We start from the raw sequence: 22,010 nt of genomic DNA, 5'->3' as shown, positions 1-22,010 counted from the left end.
AACTGATCTTATTTGCCACTTTAACTACCGGTTTAACATACACAGTTGCTTAAGGCGTTGAAGCTATAGTACTGTACTCCATCAGTGTGACTACTAACCTTGACATAGTATAATGGGCATAAATCAATTCCTTAGATCTTGCAGTGACTTAAAGAAGAGTGTTGTTCTTCGTCCAACAACTACACAATTACTTTTTAGCCTCTACTGAAAGTTGGTCATGATCTTGAAAAAAGCCTAACCATTTACCTTAAGGTATAGTACGGAGTTTCTGTTTTACAATATTTTTTTACACCGAAATTTGAATATGCCAACGAAAGAACAGCAAAAGAAATAATACGAGAACAAGAAACATTTTACAGAATCAAATTTCACTAAACTAGACAACATGTACAATACAAACAGCCATTTACAGTGATATTGACTCTTGTGACCCAGATATGACGGGAACTTGGGGAGAAAACAAATAGGGGAAAAAAAAGAGGATAGAAAGAATTTTACAGTACCCTCCCAGCAGTCACTATAGAATCAGCTCTTCTAGGTGTTGGCCTACGTTACTCCGCCACCCTGTTGTAGGTCTAGTGTCAAGTGTTTTGACATGATAGCGTCGGACACGAAACGCAAATCTGAGCCAGTGCATCATAGGTCTTGGCCTTGTTTTCTTGGCAACCGTATGATTGGAAGTATATGCTCTTATAGAAAGCTTGTTCCTAGAGAAAGGTCGTTAAAATTAGATAAAATTTGTGATCTTGTAGTCCCAATCTGGTGGGCGATTTCTAGTTGTTCTTCTAGCGGTAACATCTCATAACTGCAAGAGAAAAAACATCATGATAATGAGTATCTTAGTACTTAGTTTTACTCATTTGATTATATTTGGAAGCAGCAGTAAAATTAGTTTTCAGCAGAAACATGTCGTGTAGCAAGGAAAAGAGTAACAGAAACTCACTGGCAAAGCAGCTCAAAATCAACTATGTTGTCAGGCCCAGGGCGATGTGCCCTACCGCATGACTGGAATTGGCGAAAAGATTTCGGATTTAGCCCAGCAACATGAGGAGCAGCATCAACAAGCTTTCTCTGCAGCGATTGCAGCCTCCGAAATGATAGCTCATCAAGTGGTGCAATACAGCCAATGCTTCCATCAAGAGTACCAAATAATAGCGCGTATCTATTAGTTTTATCAGGGCCTGGAGTAGCATTTGGTTTATCAGACGAAGCAGGAAGCATTTGCAATCGCAGGAATTTCGTCACATGGGCACCAATATGAAATTCAGCTCTTGAAAGAAGCTTTTGTCCTTTCCAACTCTCAGACAACTTTGGCGCATAGTAGAAAACCTATTGGCAGAAAATATTAACATATGGGGAAATGTAGCCAGAATCAGATAGAGGAAAACTTGTAAAAGTCGCATGAAAAAATTAGAAAGGTAGTAAAGCTGGTAATGGAAAACCAAAGCCATGAGTAATTTCAGCAATCCATTAGTCTAGCAGAAATCAGTAGTAAACAATTGCTCCAAATATAATCAAATGAGTGGTACTAACTACTAAGATACTCAGTAAAACACAACTAAAATTACTAACAACTAATATAATTAAATGAGTAATTTAAGTTGTTTTTTTAATTTCTACTCTGTAATTTTGATCTGTGGACAAATGTTTATGCTTAGAACATTGTCAAATAAAATAACAATAAGTAAACAAATAACTGTAGCACAGGAAACATGTTCGGACATCAGAGTTGAAAACGTGCCACCGTCTTTCTTTAAACAGCCAATTAATGTTCAGTTAATTCTTTTCCATTTCACCAAATATATTTAAGAGCTGATGAAACAACAAAAACAATAATTCTATCAAACCCTCATACAACAATTTTAACTTGAACAAGCAACCCAAATCTTATTTTCCACAAATAATTGTCTAGGTATATTTTATACCAGCACTATATTAGAGTAGTTGTAAATAATAATAAGCATCCTACATTATACTATAGTTCTTTAAAAGCTAAAACTTTGAAAAGAAACAAGCCAGATAATCCACCCAGCCCAAGATCAGATGTCTTCCAATACATGTATCGCAGAAGACACATCCCAATCTCCCACTCCAATTCATCAATTGCTTTTGCATAAAAAAAAGTGTCGAAGAACAAAAGTCTACTATCTGATCATTTTGTTCCTCTTGATAAACTACCTAGAAGGCCATAGACTGCCCTATTCCATCTATCTTTCCAACCTACCACGGAGCAACATTCTATTAAATTAGTATATTTGCACAAACTTACATAGATTTGATTAAAGAGCCATCTGTAGGTTAACAACTCATAAGTAATCCCATCAAGTTATAGTCCAATGCTGCTACATTCTTTCACTGTTCCATATCTATCTCTATTTCTATTTCAACTACAACATAACTTTTTTAAACCATAGGAAAAATGCTGACCTGAACATTTTTCTGTTCATCTGAAACTACAAGGCTGAGTGTACTCCCATCGATCAGGAATTCGGTTGAAAAACAATCAAGTGACCCAAAATCCTTTGCCAACAAGCTAAGTTGAGAACCTTGTTCCTTCCAGTTAAGAAAATATATGCTCTTATGAATGTCTCCAAGGAGAATGAAATTTTTAACCTGCAACAGTCAAGAAAATAATGATTATATTGAAGAAACATTCTTTATATATATATCTCAAATCTCTATTGCAAAAGGTGTCAAAAGCAATTAAAAATAATTTTAAAATATATGATTCATGATATCAAAAAATGGATTTACCATAATATTGCATTTTATAATTACAAAAATAGAAAAGAAGAAAAGATAAAGGAGAAACTACAAAAGCAGAAAATACACTCACTGGAATATCAAGGAATCATCAGAGCATCTATAACTCACAAGTTAAATGTCTATCATCAAACATCCAAGTCAGTGCATGAAAGTCTATAACTAACCTTTATCTTTGAATAAGAAAAAATCCATAAAAATTGAAAAAAGGATTTCAGGGAGTGAGACTAGTGGCGGAACAAGATGAAAAAAAATATATTAAAAATCCAATCATGTATTACCCAAAAAAAAAAAAAAAAAAAAAAGACCAGGGAGGTCCAAAAAGACCCACAAGGCAACAAGCTTAAACCCCGATAAGCTAAACACACCACCCAGTCCCATCTTGAAGCCAGAGAAGATACCTGATCCCGAAAAATAATACCATTCCTCCACCATCAAACATAAACAAACGAAAATTTGCAGCTCACCACAATTGAGTCCCAACAACATATTGTCTCTGAAACAGATAAAACTTCATATTGGACCTTTAATAACCCAGGCAGTATGTGGGGTAACCCAGCTAACCCCAACAAGAAAAAGCCTTTGCCATATACAAGCTATTATGTCACAATGCAATAACTAGTGGTTTACCATCTTTCCATCACCAAAGAAAGTACACAAACCCTTTTTGAAACTTCAATTATTACATACACTGAGCTTTCTCCAAACTATCAACCTAAACCAATGCTTTGACCCACTTTGGAAGTCTATAAAGGTGGAACCAAAGAAAGATTTCAAGGTACAACTTTTGTGCCAGTGGCTGGAGAAAGAACACGAGTCATGAAACTATATTTTGTATACTGAGATCCACAGAAACCAATTCAATATTGCTCAACAAATTTGAATGCCTTCCATGACTCCTACTCAAAAAGATTCCTCCTGAAGTGACAGTTCTAAGAGAAATTAACCATTTGAAGAAACCGCCCACCAAAGAAGAGAGAACTCAGAGTGGTGAGTATCAAACCATCTATGGAGCCATTGGAAAAGTACACTAAATTGTCGTGCCCCTTCCCAAGAATCCACCCAAAAGCAATCTGATTTTTACTCACAAAAGAAAAATGAAGACACTGTGAACCGAACTTTCAAGGAATCTAGAAAAGAAATTATGTTTTTTATCTGTCGAAACTGTTTGAACCATTTCCATCTGACTTATACCCACATTAACATGGATAATAAACTTAAGCAAGCAGGTTTATAAATGACAAAGCAAAACTTGAAGTATATTCAAAGGTCCATCACAAAAAAGCTCCATCTTACAACATAACTTTAAAACATTTGTGATCTCAAAAATGTAATGGAAAATAAAATGATGCACATTGCACATACCACAAAAATAGATGGCAACCACAAAAGCAATATATAGCACTCATCTAGTGTACAAACAAAAAAGGGGGTCGAGGAGTAGAAACCAGTGCCAAAAGGGAATACATACAATGTTTAAGCTCACAACATGCAGAGGAGCATCAAAGAATGCCACGCCATTCAAGTCTGTACCAGTCCATTTGTGCAAGATAATTTTAGTACCAGCAGCTATCAGCAAATGACCTTGAAGCGAAGCTACAGCAGATATAGCACCCTTCAATTCCTTGGTATACATTTCTGAAACCTAAGAGGAAACCCGGGGAATAAAATAAACTTACAAATAAGTGAGCTGCGACATGCACAACTTTTGGTAAAGTTTATGCCATAACATAAAACTATATAGCAGAAGTATGAACATCAAGAACTAACTGTTAGAACTGTAAGATTCAGCAGGATACCAAATTTTGAGGATTATCTGATCGTCCAAGGGCATATAAGAGCACACGCCCTCTTGCTGCCACATCCTCTCCTTGCACATAGGCTGTGCCGATAGCTAAGAGTGTTTCATTCTCTTTAGTGGTTGTGTTCTGCAGAAGACGATAACCACAGAAGAAAATGAGAGAGAGAAAGCTAACAGCAATCATCAAAGCTGCAGGCAAGAGATCGCATAGATTAGTCCATTAAGTTATATAAATGTATAGTGAGCTTACTAGCAAGGTAACCATTCTAGCAGTGAGAGCATTTTCTGAACTTTGCATAGGGATAGTAGCTTTTGTTTGCCAGGTTCCACCAGATTTTTCTGGCTCCATTATCCGAATTTCAAATGCATCTATAGTGTAAGTCCTCTGTAGCTCATCAGAACTAAGATTATCATGATCAATCTGATGGCCAGTTTCTTGATCAACTAGAGATGAAAGAATCTGATTTAAGGGCTTCATAACCTGCAAGGGATGACATCATTTAATTTTGCAGATAGGACCATGATGCATGATACATTAGAAGCACCTTTCAGATTGTAATTCACCTATCAAAGTACATTGAGAAGAAAGCAGTAGAAAATAGGAAGGCAAGAGGCATATTAGTAAAATGCCAGACTTGTTTCCAGCACAAAATAGCGCAAGGCAGCATAAAAATACTAAGGCAATGCTACCTATGATAAGCTGCCCACTGAAAATAACTTTTTCACATTGGCGAAGTTAAAGATGTGTGTGGGTGGATTAAAGCATGTGCAATGCAAGGCACTGACTCACAGACTCGCCAATACTGAAAGCAAAATTAAGTGCAACATACACAAATGCAGGGGAATATGAACCAAGAATTATAAATAGATTGATCCTCAATCAGCAAAGTTACAATATGGAAAATTTAAGCTACCGACTCTTCAACCATCAAATTTCCAACAGCAAAAGCTTTAATACTCATGAAAGAACGAAGGTTACAGGAACTCACAGGAAACGAAACAATAAGTGGGTATAAATTCTTATCAGCAAAGTAGGTGACTTGATGGGGAGTGCCCTTCAATGGAATCTAACAAAAAAAAAAAAAAAAACTCTCAAGTTAGCTCATAGATATAATAAATAAATTTGTGCAAAAAAAAAAAAAAGGAAAACTGTTACTTTCTGCATGGGCCAGTAATTGTCGTAACTCAATCCAGATGGCAGCTGGCAAATTTTAAGCAAACCCTATCACATAGAAGTAAAAAAGTAATATCAGTCAAGTGCCACAAAAGTTAGGATTATCAACTAATGTGCCAAATCTAAGGAAATACCTGTGAGGTCACATATATAAATCCATGATTGCAATTCACATTGTGAAGAACCGTGAATGCGACAATGGACCCATCACACAGCTGCAACCAAAGAAATGACTTGTGTTAAACTGTTAACTATGTTAGACCTTTTTTACAAATACGAGCAACAGCATGAACAATAATGACATGAATTTAAGAGAAACAACAAACAATAGTAACAAGAGATGTCAAAAGCCTTAGAGAGAAAAAAAAGAGAGAGAGAGAACAGAACTAAGTACCAAATGTTATGTTATAAATGGTTACTAAGTACATATAACCTACAAAAGCAATATTTCTCATGCGGGTTGGGAAAAGGAAAATGATTGATATGCTATATATTCAAGCTGCAATAAACCGACCTGTGGGTGAACACGCAAACGCTCCCTGAAGACCATAAACCAAGCTGGTCTCATCCCGGAAAGAAAAAATCCCTGATGACCACCAATATTCTTATAAATGGAAATACGAGGCATGGCACCTTCTGCGGACACTTCCTCACGTGTGTGCATATCCAAGGGAATGCGGAGAAACCTCAAATTTCGCAGCCTAGAGGAACTTGTGCTATCATGAGTGATTAAATCTTGTCCTCCTTTTTCATCTTCATTTTTAGCATTTTCTTGAGCCTCAAATAAATACGCATGGTAACAAAGAATTGTTCCATCTGTCAATATTCCAAATAGAAAAGGACGGCTGTGCTGTCCAGACCATCTGTGCATTACTACTTCAGAAACTTTAATGTTCTGCACATTTTCTTTTCTGGCCTGACCTGCAGTATCCTCAGAACTCTTGGAGATCTCGTGAAGTTCTAGCAGTGACTCTTTGACAAAGGAATCAGTAAGATAGGCCTTTCCAGAGATAAATTTTTCAACAGTGAAAACGCAATTAAAACCAGGCACATCAAATATATCAAGGGTGCCATTATCATAACAAGTGATACAGTAGATATCCCCATCATGTGACACCCCATCTGACCCAACAATGGTCTCACCAACACCAGTTGAAAGCCAAGCATCCGTACTGGCCTTCCGAAGCCATGGCTCAGGACCCCTATCATTATAAAGTGTACAAGCAGAGATTGATTTCTTTAAACCCTCGAATACTGAAGGAACATCAATGGAAACAGTGCAATTGGAAGGATCTGCATATGATTTTGCAAAAAGCCAAGATGAGATATTATGGTGAAACAGCATCAGCATACAGGACAACAATATAATTATCATACCTCCAACAAGAAGCTGGACACTATGATCACTCATCTTCAATAATACATAAGGATCAGCAATTGAAACTGCTGAAACAGTTATGCCATCAGACCCAGAGCCAGATTCAGTGCCGTTAGATCCAAAAGTTAGCTCCTGGGTCATGTAGGAACCATCTAGGATTCGGGCACCACGAGCATAGACCTGAATAACACGACGCCTGGAAACAAAACCCAAAAAACACAAGAAACAACCTCAGTAAAGATTATACGACAACTACCACTCATCAACAAGTGGTTAAAAGAACTGTCCACTTTGTGACACAGCAGAACACCCTAAAATAGATGCATTTGAGTATCATAAGTATAAAACTCTTGCAAGTAAAAAAAAAAAAACTGGTTCGACAAGATCATGGACTTGTGGGCACTGACTAGCAAGCAACAGTCTGTTTGCTCGGAGCATATGCAACAACAAAATTTAGAGATATACAGTTCTAAATTGAGGAAATTCTCCTACCTAAGCCTAGGCCATGTTTTAGAGATATAAATGCATTGCTGTAAATAATCACCTTCCAAATAAATTTCCTGCAGCAATTGTACTCCCTTGAACATAATAGTCAACACTTTCAGTAACTTCCCCTAGAAGATCAGCTGTTTCAAGAACCTGAAAAGACAGGAAAACACATTATCAAAATAAAATTGGACAAAAAATTGATTAACATACGAAAAAGCTTCAGAATATCATGATGTAAGCACTTCACAACAACAAAGTATGGAATTCTTCCAATTTGGATAGGATGCAGTAAAGTTTTTCTTTCAACATCTGATACTAGGAAGTTAAGACTTGAATATAATAGGAAGTTAAGATTTGAATAAAAAGAATAAAGTAGTCAACTTCAAAATTGGAATTCTCAAGCTCAGCAGTAAGGTTTCTCTTTTCTTTTCTGTACAAAATTGTTAAGAGGATAGTCGAATATAAGTTAAGGGACAAAAGCTATTGATCCTCACTACCATAAATTGTTTGACCTTGCACAAAGAAGATAGGAGAGCAGCTACTGGGGTCCTGGGGCCAAATAATTCAAAGAATGAACCAAGCTCAAAAAAAAAAAAAAAAAAAAAAAAAAAAAAAAAAAAAAAAAAACACCAGGTATGAATTCAGAATAAAGCTGATAAATCAGCCAAATAACATTGCATCTGCATTTTTAGAATAGAAAATAATTGGGAAACAGGGGTTCTCAAGTCAAAAAGAAATTAGAAGCATAACAAGCATAGTGTTGTGACTCCACGAAGGAGCATATGCTTAATTAAAAGCTCTGCTGTAAACTGTCTCTACAGCGGCCAAAACAATATACCCAATTGAAAAACAGAATGCTCCCAATTTCGCAAAAAATAATATGAACATAAGAGAGTAAAAGCAACGAAAATTCAATCTGCTTCAGCAACTTTGATCGACATAAAGTGGATATCTCCATACCATCGTTCGTGCTTCTAAGCTTATGATCAAATATGCATGATATTCATCCTCCTCTGCTGCTATCTTGGATGCATCAGAGTTATGACTGCGAGAACTCTTGTGATAGACGGTCCAAATCCCTTTAACTCCAGGTAATTCGACCTGATAAATAACCAAAGCAAAAAGAAAGTATGAAGCCATTTACTCAGAACATCACATAGCAAAAAGAACATAATGACACTCTTCAAAATTTTAAGAACTAATAAAATAAAGTCCATACAGAATGCACAAACATTGAGGTTGTTGAGTGAGCATATTTTAAAGAACCATGGAATTAGACGACATATCTATCAAAATCCATCCACTCATCCTCCACCCCACCGGCTGCGAAGATTCAAATGTGTACAAGTACTAATAAAAGTGTCATGAATGCATCTTTTGTGTCATTCAGGTGAAGAAATTAACAGCAAGGCCAAGCTGGTGATGAAATTCAAGCATAAACATATATAACAAACCTCCAAGAGATTTTATTTTTTTTTTTTTTTTTTTTTGGTAAAACACAAACCACTTCCAGGCAAGTATCATAGGTTACTGCCTTTACTGCAATTTATGTAAAAGGGGGGAGCAGCAACAGATGATAATAACACGAATAACCTACCAGAAATATCTGGAATTCCGTACTCATATCATAAAAAAATTGAAGAGCATATCAACAGAATTTGCAAGATCGTTATGATGACAAGAAGTCAACAAAAAAGGGAGGGGGGAGGGCATAGCAATCCAAAGTCTCACAATCAAGCACAAACATCTAGTAACATCCCATCCCACCCCACCCTGAAAAAGATGACCAGCATAGATAGAAAAGCACAAATACCAATAAATCTACCAGAACACACCTCAGTAATCGTTTCAGGGCGAATTGAACGCTGAATAACACAAAGTGCACCATTTTTCCCATGTCCAGAACAACAAACCTGCATGAAAAACATTATTAAAAGTAGCAAGAAAACCAATGACAAGGGAAATCTGATCAAATGATAACATTGGACATAAATTCAACTTTTCCAAAAAAACTAGAAGGACTACAAATTTCATGAGAACTTCTGATCTTATTCCCCCCCCCCCCCCCCCCCAAAAAAACAAAAACAAAGAACGTAAGATTTATCCCAGAGCCCTTATTCCAGATTAGCTTAGGGCAGCAGAACTGACCATTTCATAGTTACTCTGCTTAGCCATTCCAGTGGCATTTGGGTTTGCATTGATCCTTAACCCATATGAGAAATCCTTCAGGGGACCAATATTTATCAATGAATCCCTCACTGCAAAAGCAAAAGATTTCTGCAAAAATAAAATCAAGTGAAGCAAAATCACTAACAGATCATACCAATGCCTTATTTGGCATAATACTTTCAATTTAAGCCACACATAATATGTCAAAAAACCTGTACATTAATAAGTCCCACCATTAGCATCAAAAAAAAAAAAAAAAAAAAAGTCCCAACATTCTATAATCTAGGATATATAAGCAATTGTTTACAATTCACATGCATTTTCAAAAGCAATTCTTACGCTTCTTCTTTTCTTGATACGGGAACTCATCTAAGGGTATAATAGCAAATGACCTTTAAGTTCAATGTTCAATTTTAATCTATAACTCTGTATGCTAGATCCTAAAGACCCTAAGATTAAAAATCAAATCATCATAGTATAGAATAAATATAAACTTCTACTAGGTACAAATAAAGTCTATTTCATTGGGCATTTGAGACAAAGCCCATATACCACATCATTGGCATGCTCTCATACAGATGAAATGTTGCACTTTCTGCCTGCCTAAGAAAAGAAGAATATGTTAAGTCATTTTTTACCCCTTTCCTAAGGCTCTTTCTCTTTGGCACTTATCATTAGCCTTGTTTGGGACAGCAAGAAGTTCTTGTTGCCTGAAAAAAAGGACATAAAAAGGTTCTCTTGCTGAAGCTGTAGCGTAAAATATAATTCCATAGGCAATTTGGTGATGCAATTGGAAAGAAAACCAGCAGATCTGGAAAGTATTGGAGTGAATCTTCCCTTCTCAAGTTTAGAGTCCAACTTTTTAAGGGTATGTAGGTGGAGTCAAGTTTTAGTGTGTGAGCATTGCTAAACTTTTCTTGATTTTGTATGTAAAAAGCTTCATGAGAGCTTAAGCTTTTAAGTCCTAACAAAGCTCTCGTTCAATATATGGATACCAACTAGTCCTATATTACAAAACACACCTTACAAAATAGATAAGAATTCAAACTAACTGAAGATAATAGCTTATATCCAACTAAGTCAATAGTACGATATCTAAAGAGCCAAAATTCTAAAACCCAAGGCACCTCGCCTCAGACTGGCTGGCATCTATCACCCACATTACCAGGAACCTGGTCAGATATAATGCTTCCAACAACTTCAGGTCTAGGGGCCAGCTAGGTTCAGGAATGTGGATCGGGGGACACACCATACTGCCAGATCCAAGGACTTGACCAGATGGAAACAAACTTAGGGAAAACAATATAGAGATTCACAGCTCTAAATTCTGAGATAATTCTTAATAATTTGTTATATTCTATGGTAAATCTTAAGAAACAAGTATTTGTTATTTTGTAATGCATTAGAACAGAACTATGGAATGCACCTTACAGCACAGGGCTTAATGATCTTATATCACAGCTCTGCACATGTCAGGCAAAAAGGAGGAATACAAACAAGAGAAAGATAAAATATAATAGTGCACTAATCAAATGGAGGGTGAAATGACAGACTTTTAACACACTGGCTTCAAATTTATTGATCTTTTCCTTCATAGGAAACAGGATATTCACCACAGAAATATGTCCATTGACATATCACTTAACTGATTGGAGCTAATTAGATAACCTTTTCCCTCTCCCCTAACCAAAAAAAGAAAAAAAAAAACAAAAAAACAAAAAAAACCCCAAAGTATGCCTTACACTGTGTTGGATGAAAATTTAGAAAGGAAAGGGAGTGAAGAGGAAGGGAGGGAAGAAATAAAGTAAAAAGGGTTGGACACAGAAGCAGGGGAAAGGAGGTGAGATAAAGAACGAGGTCGGATATAGAAGCAAAAGAAAGAGGAGAGCAGGAGAGGCAGAACTTATGTGACTGGAAGTTACCATTTTCAATCTCTCCAATATAGGAGAGATTAATTTTTTTAATATTAAAGGACAGAATATTCTTCCCTCCCCTCCTTTTCCCTCACCCTCATAATGTACTATCCCAGACAATGGAACATCCCTTGCTCCTTCTCTCTTCTTTTCTCCTCAAATCTTTCAACCCAAACACACTGTCAAAGAAAAAAATCAGGGGAAAAAACACAAATTTAAAAAGGGATGAGGATATACAGGCTATGGAACAATTTTTCAAAGATCAGTGCTCCATAATGCACTATACTAATAGAAGGACATACCTGAGCTGAGTCTGCTTTATTAGGAGTCGAGCCATATAAAGAAAGCTCCTCACCACCAACCATGTCTTGCAACGCATCAGATGATGATCGCCGTAGGCGTTTCATTGACGGGGCATCACCTTCAATATCCCCAACCTGGCAAACAGAGAGTGCAACAGGATCTTAGAATTAATAAATGCATAGAAGCAAAAATGAAAATAAATCGAAAGGAATAAAGAGAGGATAAGAGAAACAACTAGATTCATGCAGTAACAAAAGTTAAGCGAGGAAATATTAGGAGTATATAAAGCACCTCTTCCTTCACAGAAGATGCAGAGGCTGTAGGAGCAGTTCCAAAAGTATATTGCACAAGCAAGCTGTCTCCCAGGCGGCTACCCAGAAAGAACAAAGAATTTCCTACTGTCGTAATATCCTATAAAAAATTAAGAATAGCTAAATTGCATCTATAAAATCCATGAAATTATGAGGAAAAAAATGGCAAAGAAGAATAATGATGAAAACAATAATTACATAAACTATGAAGGTGAAACTCGACAAATTCATGAATACAACTAACCGAAGTAAGAACAGAAGCTCTGGACTTCACTAGGTCAAGCCTCTGCACAACCCTACACATCAAGGATAGGAATGATAACAATAAGAATTGACCATATAATTAAAATTACCCAAATATGAGTAGCATATAGGAAAATTTCACCAGAACTAGATTTTCATAAATTTCCTAACCTAAATGCCAACTACTTAGCAGGATTCAACAATCAACATACCACAAAAAATGTAAAAGACACAGCCCAAACTGCTCATACTCTTTGTAGTTAACTTCTTCCTTTTCTAGAAGGTGTGAAAGAACAAAATCCTAGTCTTAAAGTCAATGATATTATAAAAACCTCGGGGAGATCAAGTGAATAAAACATCCCCCTTCCAACCATAAAATATAGAGTTTCATATTCACCCACCAAAATCTTGATGCAACTGAGTCCAATTAGCGTCACAACCAGAACTTTGGCTAATCATACCTCCATTTGGCACTGCCCCTAAACAATACCCAAAATTTGGGTGCGCTACAAGAAACTTGAAAGAAAAATGAAACAGGAGTGCAACACCGCCATGCCTCTACACTTATCATCAGTAAAATAAAAGTATCTTCTGCTGTATGCAGCAATATTTATCAGTTCAGCACAGCTGGGCAACTCGGTTTACTACAAGCTTTGGTAGACATAACCAACACCTCATTCAAGCATTAAATCCTTCAAATGGGATGAAAAAAAGCTTCAAAAACAATCATCTTCCTCACAACAAATGTACAACACCTAAAAACAAACAGGCTTACTTGATTACGGTCCTCCAATTACATAAAAGGGGGAAAAAAAACTTTTCAAAAACTAGATAGTTGAATTCCCCATGGCATTAATACTTGCACCACTGAATGACAGTCCAACATTTTAAAACTAGATATTTAAATAATAGTCATCCCTAAAATTTCATCTAACATTTCATGATCCTACTCCAATTAACATCAATCAACTACAAGCTCATTAAAAGAAATACATACTTTATCCGTTTTTTAATACTTGCAACACTTCCTTGAAATGGAAATGTAACAATACTCAAAACACACTATAATTAGTAAGCTTTTTTTGTTAAAAGTTGTACTGTTACCCTTAGTAAAGCTCATGGCCCATTTGTAAAAAAAAAAAAAAAAAAAAAAAAAAAACTCATGGCTCACTACATTATACTTCTAACAATCTCTCACTCCACCCCCCCACCCCCATTTTAAGTGTATTAAATCATGCGATGCCCACTTTTTTTAAATACCGTGAAAAAGTGTGTTGAATTATTCAGATCCGGAGGAAGTATTTACTTATAACAAGGTAAAATTTATAAATGGTACCAAAGCAGTGTAAATACGTACAAAAGGAGAACAGTCAACAATATATGCTCGTAAGCTATCAGGTAAAATTTTCTAACAGAACCATACTCCATACTTTAAGAGTCCAACCTCTCTCCGTCCTTTTTCATACCACAGGAGCAACCTTGGCAGCATGAGGTTGAACCCATTTTATCCCAGAAAAACCACTACAAATGAATAACATGGTTTTTTTTTTTTTTGGGGGGGGGGGGGGGGTGTGGAATAAAACCAAAACACAAAGACAGAAGAGTCACTCTTTGGAAACATGCGGCAGAAATTTGCTACCTATAAGATAAAATGTATACTGTGAAAAAGAATTAAAACATCCAACCCAGCAACTAAAAGTGAAACAGAAATACCATATAAGATAAAATGCATATTGCGAAAATGAATTAAAAGTTTGCATCAACAATATTTAGTGGAATATCAATTAAACTACAAATGCATTACTGTGGCTTAGAATCTCCAAGTGTTTGGAATCAAATAACTATCAAGCACTTAGAGAATAAAAAAGAGATAAGAACACCTACCTTCCATCATAAACAAGTGTCAGCAAAAGTAGTTCACCAGTTTTAGTTGACAGCATAGCAACGTCATTAGCTAACCAAGCTGCATGGGCAGTATCAAGCTCCACAGTGAAACTTGATCTTGGCATCTCTTGGCTGATAGGAATGATGTGTAGGAAGCACACCAAAAAAGTGCACAAACAGTGAGAAAAATATAGCACAAACATCAACTTTAGGCTTGAATGATCTCCATCATCCAACAGGCATATGTAATTAAGTCATAATGGTTAATATCTTAGAGAAACAGGAAGCACTACTTTAGTATCCTTTACGTTTTAAATTTTACCCTTACAACATAATAGTTTCTATATTCACAGGTACTATATTAAACCCGGCAAAAGTGAGAACTGAGAACATTTTAAAGTAAACCGACGTAGTAAAAGGAGAAAAATCATGATGTACAGATTAATAGTATGCCACTAGCCTAGTAAAAGAGGTACTTGTGAAATTATTGGGGTATAATCATTCCACATTTGAGCATTAGTAATGGATATAAGGTAACATTAGAGAAGAAAACAAAAGTTACCTCCCATCAGCTGAAACTGCAAACGTGTTCACAGCCAAGGCACATGACATTGACTACCAAAGAAAAGAAGATTTACAATCATTAATAAACCATAATATAGATTTAGAGTAAAGATTGCTGAAATACAACAAATGAAACATAAACCATAACTATGAAACAGCAATGAGATTAATGCGTGCAAGCAAAACGTATTACCTGGCTGTGATAATAAACGGCATTAGAGGAGATTACAATAACACCACCAATCGGAGAAGGAACTGCAAGCAGCTTGTAAGCATCATGTGGCAGGTTCTGTTGTCAGATGCATGAAAAGACATGATCTGAGTATGCCAAGACAAATATAAAGCTAGAACTAATACACAGCATGATACAATGTTCAACTTAGATGCATCCTCAAATCTTATCTGAAATGTGTGAATATATACATCATTCAAAGACCTATTCACATTGTCACAAAAAAAATAATAATAAAAAATAAAAAAAAGGGAAAAAAAAAAGACCTCTTCCAAATAAACAGCAAAGTTCAATAAATTTTGTCATATCAAGTGTCACAAACCACCAATCAATACATATTGTTATACCAAGACTATAAACAAAGGCAGAGTTCAACAATACTGTCATATCAAGACTAATATTGCAGTACACTTTTAGGAGTTATAACCTCTAAGCCTGGGCAAAAAGTTTCAGTTGCACTCATTAGAATAAAATAAATAAATAAATAAATAAATAAATAAAAAAACTCTCTTGTTAGAAGCAATTGTCTTATTGGAGGATCAGATATGTGGGCATCGGAAGCTATTGATCAACCATAAACCCTTTTTTCTATTGATGGGCCATCTGTAATCCCAAAGCCTTAACTTGTAGATAAGCAACTCCAACCCATTATTCCTATTTAGTAATTTTTAACAGGGCAACTAAGCCAGTTTGACCTACTAAAGTCATTTCATCCAGCTGAAAACTTACCATAGCTGACCATATAAGGGGATGTTGCTTCATTGTTGTATTGATACTAAGCGCTGAAAGCATGCAAGTGTGGTGCTTCCATGAGATCCTTCCTGCCCAAGTAAGCTCCCGTTCATGAAGTATTACCAGCACAGGTTCAATGTATCCTGAAAACCAATCCATGTACATTGAAAATACTTCACCAGAAGTAGAGCTGAAAAGCACTATACTTAAACACACAAGAACATGTGCCAGACCAGCATACATTTACATATTCATAAATGCTAATATTGCTAAGCCTAATCACAGCAATTACATGAAATTATAATTTATCACATCCGTTGATTTTTTAAAATCGGTGGGACAATGCAAACAAACAAACGGACAAGGCTATTTAGTAAATAAAGACAAAATTCATAGAAATGGTAGAATATAATTTTCACTGAACCTCACCATGAACGAATACAAAATCTTTAACATGCTTGATATCCAAATCCCTTAGATTAATTATGTAGGATGATTCAACTCGAGCGGAAGCCGCACCTCCAACACCAGAATTCTCATCATCCCCAACCAAACCAGTACCAGCCTGTATCACCATAGGATATAGTACAATTACACTATATACTGAACAGCAAATAGAATGACATGAATCAATAGTTTAAAAAACAAAATTCCAATCAAATATTGTAAACTTCTATGGTTGAAACTACTGGATCAAGCTAACCTTGTCAACTGTCCCAATGACATAAAAGCTTCTCATGTAACTCACTATTGTATTTCTGTTAATGAGCTCTAAGACATACACAAAGGCAGATGGAATCTATGTCAAAGATTTTTCCGATAAAGAATACCCGTTTTGTTGCATAACAGGCTGCCAGCCAGCCCACAAAACATATAAGCTAAATTTAAAAGCCTACACTTTGGTTATCTTTCTTCTTTTTCACTCCGCAAATTCTATGGAATTACAAAAGAAAGTACTTAATCCGACAGATTTCCTCCTAGGCCATACAGCATAATTCACCCAAAGGGCTGGAGATACTCAAAAACCTAGATAGGACAATTTTAATTCACAGCATCTTCTCCACTTTCGTCTCAAGCAAAGAAGCAAAAGACAAACAAATGGATCTCAGTCTCTCCAATCTTATTACAAAAGATAAATGTTAGAAGAAAGGCAGTGTCTGACCTCAGATTTCCAGCCTATAACTGAACTGAGTTTATCTAATGTCTTCCATTTACATTTTCCAGGTCACATGAAAACTTCTACTCATCCCTTAATAAACTGAGGTCATTGACCACCAAAAGAAATAAAACCTAATTCACAGACAACATATCAGCAGGGGTTAATATTTACTTCATGCAGCTTATAAAGGTAATATGGCCAGTCAAAGTCATGTTTTGGCTTCTCACCACATATTCCTAGCAACCAGTTACTTCAAACTGATGCCTATAACCTTAATAACCAATACTTATGAGTTTACTATCCTGTCTCTTTTGCCTCAGCAATCATAAATTAAAAGGAAAATAAAAAACCAGAATTGAAAATGTTAATAACAAAAAAATATATGCAACAAAATTATAGGTCAAATGATATTAATATTTCACTCCTAAAAAATCGTGGGTTATAAGAGTGTGAGGTAAAAAAATCATGCAAAGGCTAGCTGCAATCGATTCCAGATTAGCTCTTATGTAATTCAAAATTGTATCATAAGTGGGAAATTCACCTAAGTCCTTCATTGTGCAATTATACATTTTGATAACAAAAGAAAACACAAAAGCCTCAGCTTCTGCTAGGGAACACCTTGAGAATAGCATCTTCTTCATTTTATGTAGTTAGAAGATTGAGTTTTCAAACAGGTGAAAAAGAAAAGAAAAGTAATAAAAATCTTCTGTTAAAAAAAAAAAGGTACTTTATTAATATAAATAAATAAATAAATAAATAATATAAAATATAAAAAAAGGCTGGAAAGCAAGCATGGATAGTGACAGATGAAAAAGAGACCTGAACAGTCTTAAGTATTATCATTTGCAGATCATAAACAAGAACTCCGCCGCACCTGCCTTGAGGATCAACTTTTACCAAAGGGCCTCTAGCAAAGGATTCTCTTCCCCTCTTCAGATGAAACCAATCTGGACCTTCAAAACAATGCAATGAGCTGAAGACAAATTGCACAACATCAGACACTACAGATTGAGAATGGGAGTTCAATAATCAGTGAAAAGATGATGAGAATATTAATAATAAAATAAGGATCTTTGGACAAGCCATGAGCATACTCTGTAACCATCTAAAAGTCGCAAACAATGTGAGGGCACTCAAGAATCAACTATTTATTACATAAAATCAAGAAGAATGGTAAACACACTTTTTTTTTTTCTTTAGTTGCTTTTTCTGAAAAGATAGTAGTTGGGATGTACTAGGACAAAAAAAACTGATGATCAAAATATTGGTAATAGCTTTTCTTTACAACAGAAATATTTACATCAGCAAGATATTTAAACCAACAGGCACAACAAGTCCCTGAAATAATTTTAATAAAGGAATTCCCTGAAAGGTTAATATTCCTTGAGCACAACATATTTATGGAAAGAAGTCAAGGCAGGGAAGCACCCTCACATTTGGGAAGAAGCTTCAGCAATGAAACACCCTCTTTCAAATATATTTACTGATCATCATTACCTGGCTCATACATATCAGCATTTTATTATAGTTATTTCTATGGTTTAAAATGGTTATTAGGTCTATTGAAAATTCAATCTTTGCGGGGAAACCTTCTGAATAGGAACTTGAAGAACATTGATTTTGTTCAGAATTATTGAGGAGATCAAAGGGTTCGCCTGGGAGGTATCTCCTATAATAAACACTTTAGTACTTTACACAGCTTTTCCCCAGTTTATATATATTTGGAAATCAAAGTTCCGGAAAATTTACAAGGCCTTTTTTTTCAAGCACCTTCAGACAACAACTATGATAATTTAATGTTCGGAGACCAAATGAACCCTTTCAGCTTATTTACGTTATGAAATCACAAGTAGAAACAGCGAACTAGATAATTCTAGGTTGCCAGCTGTCTAGTTCTCATTGGCATTATCTCTTTGAGCCTTGAGGTTATCAGAAAGCAGAGTTCAGTAAGGCTAGAGTTTTGATGCACCTAAAAACTCCTATTGAGGATCAATATATAAGCCTACAATTCTATTTTCTATATGCCCATTCAAGAGCGAATCCATATCACAATATACATGAAACCTATATGTTTAAGCATAAAAAGTGGTTAGATACTGATGTATATGATAATGCAGAGCTATTAATATAAAACAACAAACAAAAAAAAAATAAGAATGTAAGTAATTAGTTCAGATATGGAACCTAACTAGCCAAACATAATTTATTTGAAAGTAACAGAATTTAAAATGTCTCCATTTCATAGTGAATTTTATCATTCTTACCTGGCACGAAGACTGTGAGTAGAGTCATCAAACTCCAAGACAGATATCTTTGCATCCCGGAATGTTAATATGACTGAATCTCTCCTTTTTGAACTGTCAATTCCACCAACTGAGAGGACAGCCATGGATTCAATGTTACCATGCAACCTGGCATGCCCCAATAGCATATTATGCATTCAGAACTACACAAACAAGCAAATAAATTACAGAGTCTATGACTTAAATCATAAATTCTTTCCCTCTTTTCTAAATTCCAATAATCATGTTGCCAAAATTTCATTCCAATTTACCTACAAAAATTTCTAATTATTCTAACCCGAATGGTTAATATTGTAGATTATATCACCTATTTTCGCAGATTTCAGCTTCAAATTGATTTCAAATGGTCAAAAAGCTACATTTTCCACCGAACCCCCCTTCCCCTTGTCTAAAGTCTATTTAGTCCAATTGCCAATGTATAATTCCAGTTTACAGTTATTCTCACCCAAATGGTTAACAATGTAAGCATGATTGCCTAATTTCAGCTTCAATTCAAGTGCAAATGGTCAAAAACACAAAACCAGCCTACATTTCCCACAAAGACCCCCTTTCTTAAAGTCTAATTATTCCAATTGCCAAAATATCATTCCAAATATAACAAATAATTCTAAACATTCTAATTTAAGAGTTAAAATTGTACAAGTTCAGCTTCAATTTAAGTTCAAAAGCTCAAACCAACCTACATTTTCCTGCCAACACCCCCCTTCCTTTCTAAACTGTAATCCATCCAATAGCCAAAAAAATCATTCAATTCCACCAAAAAATTCTAACAATTCTAACCCTAATGATCAATATTATACGCATTATCCCCTATTTGTCTCAAATTGAGCTCCAATAAAAGCTCAAAATCAACTACATTTTCCACCAACACCCCAATAAACCAACCTAAACTTCAGTAATAGAAAACAAGAAGAGAGTAAAAGTAAAAAAAAACCTATAATGGCAAACAAGCTCCAAAGAAGCACCAGAGACACCGGACATGACGCCACCGCGCTTGGCATCGGAAGCAGCATTATTTTCCTGAACCCGAACGACGTAAACCTCGAGAACGTTAGCGGCGGAAACGATTAAATTAGGGATAGGACCAATGCCCTGACTACGGCGAGGCCAGTCGGAGTCGAGGTCATCGGAAGGAATAGGAGGGATGAATTGAGGGGTGGAGTCGGAGATTGAGTGAGTGAGATAGCCGGCAACGCAGTTTTCGATGCCGGTTGGGCAGTGCATCATCTTGTATGCTGCGTAACTCATTGTTGTTGATCAGTAGAGAGAGAAAGTGTGGGAGGAGAGAGAAAGATGAGAGTGAGTGAGTGAGTGAGTGAGTGAGTGAGGGAGGGAGGTGTTTTAGGGTTTTGGAGAGTTGAGGGGGGGATTGCAAATTTGCAAATGTTGTGTGCCTAAAACCCTGAGTTAGACGCTTGGCGGGACGATGGTGCGGTCGGGTTCGATTCCTTTGTTAATTACTCCGTATTACTTGCTAGTCGCTGCGACTTTGTTTGGTTCATTGTTAGCAAAGGAAAAGAAGAGAAAGGAAAGGAGGGGAAAAGAAAGGAAGAGAGGGGAAAAGACGGAAATTTTATTTCCAATGTTTGGGAAATGAAATGTAATGAAGGGAAGAGAAAGGAAATATGCTTTTATTTCTCTTTTCAGTCAAATTCCTCCAAATTTGGGAGGAAAGGAAACTAAAAATTTGTAAAGAGGCTTTCCTTTCACTTCCCTTCCTTTCCTTTAAATTTTCATGTCATTCGTCAAACCAAACATGGGAATATATTAAAAACCTTTTCCTTTCTTTTCTTTTCCTGGCAAATCCCTTCAACCAAAAAGGGCCTACAATTTTTTTTAAAAACGTCTACGTCTCACGTAAACTACCTTCACTACACCACATCACCAACTCAACTAATCATTGCGCCACGTCATGCACAAGGTGTTCCTAAAAACGTCTACGTCTCACGTTAACTACCCTCACTACATCACATCACCAACTCAACTAATCATTAGTTCATGTCATGCACTTAAATAAAAATAATAAATTTCACCACAAGATTTGAACACGCAACCCCTAAATCTAAAACTAAGTGTTTTACCACCAATGTAAGTTATTTTTAATGTATTCTTTTGAATGCGAAATATTAATATGTAACAAATGACAATTCAATATGAACAACAAATTTAATTGAGTTATAAATTACAATACTATGTATATTAATGATCAAATTTAAGAAATAACCCGGGGCATCGCCCAGCCCAAAAACTAGTTAATCAATAATTTTCATGTTGTAAGTTATGTGAAAATTGATAAAATATGCTACATGGCATAGGTTAAAACTTAAGAGTATTTGGTTTAAATATGGTGTGAATGTCCACACTTTAGTGTCTTCATTTGCAATTAAATAATTAATATCTAGTCAACCTTATTGTCATCCCCTAATATTATAACCTACAAGGCTACAATGTAATAGTAATTTGCACTAATATATATAGTCACGCAAATTTACTTGTATGATAAACACAAATGTTACATAAGAGTCAAATACTACATAAGAAAAATATACACAGGTAGTAATCTTACATTTCTTACCTTCTTTTCTTAATCCT

At 35.7% G+C, this 22,010-nt stretch overlaps 1 protein-coding gene across 1 annotated transcript; it reads right to left on the bottom strand.

The window, feature by feature from the left end:
- Positions 1–206: 206 nt before the first annotated feature.
- Positions 207–20,749, bottom strand: LOC145607819 (cleavage and polyadenylation specificity factor subunit 1-like). The gene is made up of 26 exons (XM_081663417.1): positions 20,353–20,749; positions 19,380–19,526; positions 17,935–18,088; positions 16,386–16,521; positions 15,954–16,099; positions 15,186–15,281; positions 14,991–15,043; positions 14,429–14,560; positions 12,546–12,597; positions 12,282–12,401; positions 11,990–12,124; positions 9,754–9,882; positions 9,441–9,518; positions 8,566–8,706; positions 7,661–7,755; positions 7,116–7,312; positions 6,253–7,031; positions 5,873–5,953; positions 5,721–5,786; positions 5,554–5,631; positions 4,815–5,045; positions 4,563–4,691; positions 4,235–4,408; positions 2,428–2,613; positions 944–1,329; positions 207–805 (listed from the first exon to the last, which is right to left on the bottom strand). Exons 1-26 carry the CDS (start codon positions 20,664–20,666, stop codon positions 691–693), a joined length of 4,350 nt encoding a protein of 1,449 aa, XP_081519543.1. The 5' UTR covers positions 20,667–20,749; the 3' UTR covers positions 207–690.
- Positions 20,750–22,010: the final 1,261 nt, after the last annotated feature.

The sequence above is a fragment of the Chenopodium album genome, chromosome 23, assembly GCF_948465745.1.
Source record: "Chenopodium album chromosome 23, dcCheAlbu1.1, whole genome shotgun sequence".
NCBI classification, from domain to species: Eukaryota; Viridiplantae; Streptophyta; class Magnoliopsida; order Caryophyllales; family Amaranthaceae; genus Chenopodium; species Chenopodium album.
This window is presented reverse-complemented; position numbering and strand designations above follow the sequence as displayed.

What these genes read in the sequence shown, in the direction of transcription:
- LOC145607819 (XM_081663417.1), bottom strand. Translation starts at nt 20,666, where the DNA reads ATGAGTTACGCAGCATACAAGATGATGCACTGCCCAACCGGCATCGAA. An exon ending in GAGCTTGTTTGCCATTATAG is followed by an intron (nt 19,527 to 20,352) that starts GTTTTTTTTTAC and finishes GGGGCATGCCAG; the next exon opens with GTTGCATGGTAACATTGAAT. An exon ending in AGCAGAGTAACTATGAAATG is followed by an intron (nt 9,519 to 9,753) that starts GTCAGTTCTGCT and finishes TTTTTCATGCAG; the next exon opens with GTTTGTTGTTCTGGACATGG.